The sequence below is a fragment of the Hyalella azteca genome, unplaced genomic scaffold, assembly GCF_000764305.2.
Source record: "Hyalella azteca isolate HAZT.00-mixed unplaced genomic scaffold, Hazt_2.0.2 contig8909, whole genome shotgun sequence".
In the NCBI taxonomy this organism is placed as follows: domain Eukaryota; kingdom Metazoa; phylum Arthropoda; class Malacostraca; order Amphipoda; family Hyalellidae; genus Hyalella; species Hyalella azteca.
The window spans coordinates 66,639-70,466 of NW_025938992.1; the positions used below are offsets into that span (position 1 = coordinate 66,639).

The 3,828-nt window shown below is 38.2% G+C and overlaps 1 protein-coding gene across 1 annotated transcript; it reads right to left on the reverse strand.

The window, feature by feature from the left end:
• Nucleotides 1-860: 860 nt before the first annotated feature.
• Nucleotides 861-2,894, reverse strand: LOC125178330. Its single transcript, XM_047881827.1, has 3 exons — nt 2,842-2,894; nt 2,400-2,554; nt 861-1,190 (listed from the first exon to the last, which is right to left on the reverse strand). The coding sequence occupies exons 1-3, from the start codon at nt 2,892-2,894 to the stop codon at nt 1,120-1,122; spliced, it is 279 nt and encodes a 92-aa protein (XP_047737783.1). The 3' UTR covers nt 861-1,119.
• Nucleotides 2,895-3,828: the final 934 nt, after the last annotated feature.

Sequence of the window (3,828 nt, forward strand, 5' to 3'; positions counted from 1 at the left end):
CTCATTACTAACAGTATTACAAAAGTTTCTTCATCATTTGTAAATGATTTAGATGTCGAATAAATGACGTATTTCTGATTTGTTGGTGTTTTCCCCCTATTAATGATATAATCGTATCCATTTTTACTTAACAAAAGTTATTTTTCCCGTTTTGTACCTTTTCCCGTGTCCACTGCAAGCTTTATATCAGCAGCCGTAAAGCATTTCCTTCGTATGCTTACGGCATAGGGCTTTTAATTTTGCAACATTTTAATTGGGTCAAGTGAATTAATTCACAGTAACAAAAAAAGAGCGTGAAAACCATACCTCAAACAGAATGGAATATTTTAGTAACAACCATCATATTTGTTGGAAACAATTAATCATAGTTTAGTTTAATTATATTTCTATGTTGCCCGGTGCACAATTCTATCAATGACATTTTATGCACAATTTTATGACGCATAACATCGACTCGTCTCAGACATGAATTCGGATATGTTTCATTGTAATATCTTTCTAAGTTGTAGGTATCATCAGCTAAGGTTGTAATTATAATTACCCTGTTGCTTTACGGGCGTAGCATGAATGAACTAATAAATTCTGCCCATGGAATGATATATAAACGAAAGTAGCTTCGGCAAATTTATTGCGGTGGTGGTGAATCTTGTAATAAATGAACTAGCCGTTAAACAATAGTGATTTTTACGCTCACTCGGACTCGACTTAGTTGAGTAACAGCCAACAACAGTAGAAAAAGATAACCGTTGGAACGAATTACCGTTGCGGTTATTTCGATGATCGAATCTTAAGAAAATGATTCATGGTCTTTATTCGTGGAACAGAAATCAACGATATTTTCGTTTTCATCAATTACATTTATGTTGTATTCAAGCGCGTGAACATTGGTTTGCGCTGTAAAATTTTGGTTACGAATTGCGCAAAACAATAGGCAAAGTATTGAGCACGAGTGAGTAGATTTATTTATCGGGACTTTGAGGAAAAGTCTCAATAAGGAAAGATGTGGCCAATGAATAATTTTTCTATCGTGATTATTGTGTACACAATGGCTTCATGGTGTTATGTGTATGAGTATCCAGAAAGTCCGTTAGTTAGTTCGTCATCCGTAGGGTTGCCGCCTCACTGCTGCCGTCCGGCGCTGCGCTTCGTCATCACCTCCACAGCAAAGACCACAGAAGCGACAGCGATGCCTGCTTGATGCAAATCACAAGTCGCAGGGCAGTCTAATTTTTAATCTTAAAATTGTTTTATTTTATTGGTTATTGGCCCAGTGGTTACAGTTCAGAGTACCAAGATTGGCGCAGAGATGCGCGGGTTCGATCCCAGCTTTGTGCGCCAGTTTCTGGTCAGAATCGGCAAGGATGCCGGGCGGTTAAGCACAGCAGAATTTGAATCAGTGAGTTGAGAATTCGAGACCGCAACAATCTGTGGATGTTCTGCGATGTCAAGAATCGGCAACAGGCCTACGGCCTAATAAACGCTGGTACCGCTATTATTATATTGTTTTTATTGTGAGTCATTTTTGAATATGCTCTCCGGTTAACGTTAATAATGCTTCAAGATGATGATTAGGTTTCTAATTTAATTTAATTTAACCAAGTATTCACTGATTTGGAATAAAAGTTTTACTTATGCCATACAAAAATTGAATAATATTATTTTCTTTTGTGTAGATACTAATCATCTATTTTAAGGAGCAATGACATTCAAGTCCCCGGAAAAAAAGTAACTAAAGTTTTGTAGTAATTCAAGAGTATTTTATAGAATGATCCAGTATGTTTATATCTTTTAATGCCTCAATTATGTACAATTATTCACCTGTGAACCACGGCCGATAGTCTACGTCAAATAGACTGAATAAAAGTTAATTTAATCAACATTGTAAGCCAGTTCATCATGGCCAGTCTTAATATCTACATTATCTAACAATGATGGCAATATTTTTAGCATCTGGTAATAACAAATATTAGTATTCTGTAATTCGCGATAATTCTGGTACGCAGCGCTAATATCAAATATGCCCTCCGGCATGAGAACTCACGCCACGCGTTCGAATTTCTGACGCGCTAACAAAAGACGAGGACGGCCGTTGCAGGCAGCCTTTCTGAAGATGATACTACTATACTTGAACAAAGAATTTATTGTATTCCCGTACGCAAAAAAATAAATTTCAATGAATGTTAATTACTCTGGAATACAAGAGAATGTGGAAGTTCCATGCTGAATGCTCACAAACGAACTGAATTTGCTGACATGACTCATCGATGCCATAGCTGATAGTCCTAAAATGTCCTAACTGTCAGCGAGCGCGGTTATGTATTATGTAGTTACTTGAAGTTAGTTTTAGATAAGTTACTTTAAGTTATAAATTTTTTAGTTAAATTTGTATCGTGACTCACCGATGCCATAGACGAAAAAGATCCCAAGGAAGTCCGTAACTGTCAGAGCTCGCGATTCGCTGAGGTTGTTGTCAGTCTTCGTGCACCAGGTCGAATTCCAGGTTTTCTTCTTCAGGAGATAATCTGGCAGGCCAGTCTCGACCACACGCAAAGACCTGCCATAAGTAAAAATGCTCAGTGACAACTTATTTATTTCCATTTATTTTATTATTTTTCTTGGGCCTAAACACTTTGAAATATTTCGGAGCACACGATTCACATCAGGAAATGAAGGAAACAAATATCAGCGAAATATCAAAGCGGTTCCATTTCAAATTACCATTTCAGATTAGAGTCATTGCATAACATATTTCTGTTTAATTTGGTGTAATTGTACAATACGAAGAAAAAACTCTACTAAATAGAAATTAAAGGATCGTTGGTCATTATTATCTGTATTTACATGAGGTCCATGGCATTCTTGAGAGGCGAGTTTTTAGGATATCCAAAGGTCATGTACGAATACACCAAGTTTGATTTGACCGAAACCAGGTGACAGTCGCCGTACTGTAAACGAATATTAAAAGAATTACTACATTATTTATTAGTTATATACATATATAACTATATATATATATATTATATACATATATATAAACGAGTTTCGAGCAATAGCCGGAGAGGATTGGTAACATTACCGGACATGGGTTAGAAATCCGGACAAAATCGAGTCCGGTTATGTACCTTACAATGGGAGCACAGCCGTAGGTAACAAAATTGACTCGTAAACAGGCCATGGGCCCAACGCCAGTCATCAGCATGCAATATCTACACATAGCCTCAGATCAATGAGCTGTGGGTAACTCCGGCAAACAGTAAATCCGCATTGCACAACACAGCCACTGCTTCTCAGCGCCGGAGCGCAACAGGCCTTACCGCAACAGGCGCAGGTTAGGTTAGGCTACGTTAAGAGTAGCCTGTTGCGGTAGGGCCTGTTGCGCTCCGGCCAGTTGTGCTCCGGCCTGTATGTGCTCCGGCCTATGACTGAACTGCGCTGTTGTGGTGGGCGCTATGTGTCGAAAGCCGTGAAGATGCCCGGCTGCGTTACGCTCGGGAAGGTATATGAATCGCACTGTGGACTTATGCTATGCTGACCTCTAGCTATCCACCCTCTTACAATTAGTTAGTTTGTACCTAAAAACCGGACACGAAAATAAATGAACTACACTACCGAACATTCTAAAAAACGTCAACCTCGTTAGGTTAGCGTTAGAGTTAGGGTTACGTGTGTATAAAACCCTTTTTTAATTGCTTGATATCTTTCTACTAAGGTTAGGTTATTGGTGCTGAAATTTTGAGAAGTTCCGTGCAAGTTTTTTGAAGGAAGAATTTTCAAACATTTCATCAAAATTCTGATTTTCTCTGAGCAATATTAGGTGATGAAATTCAT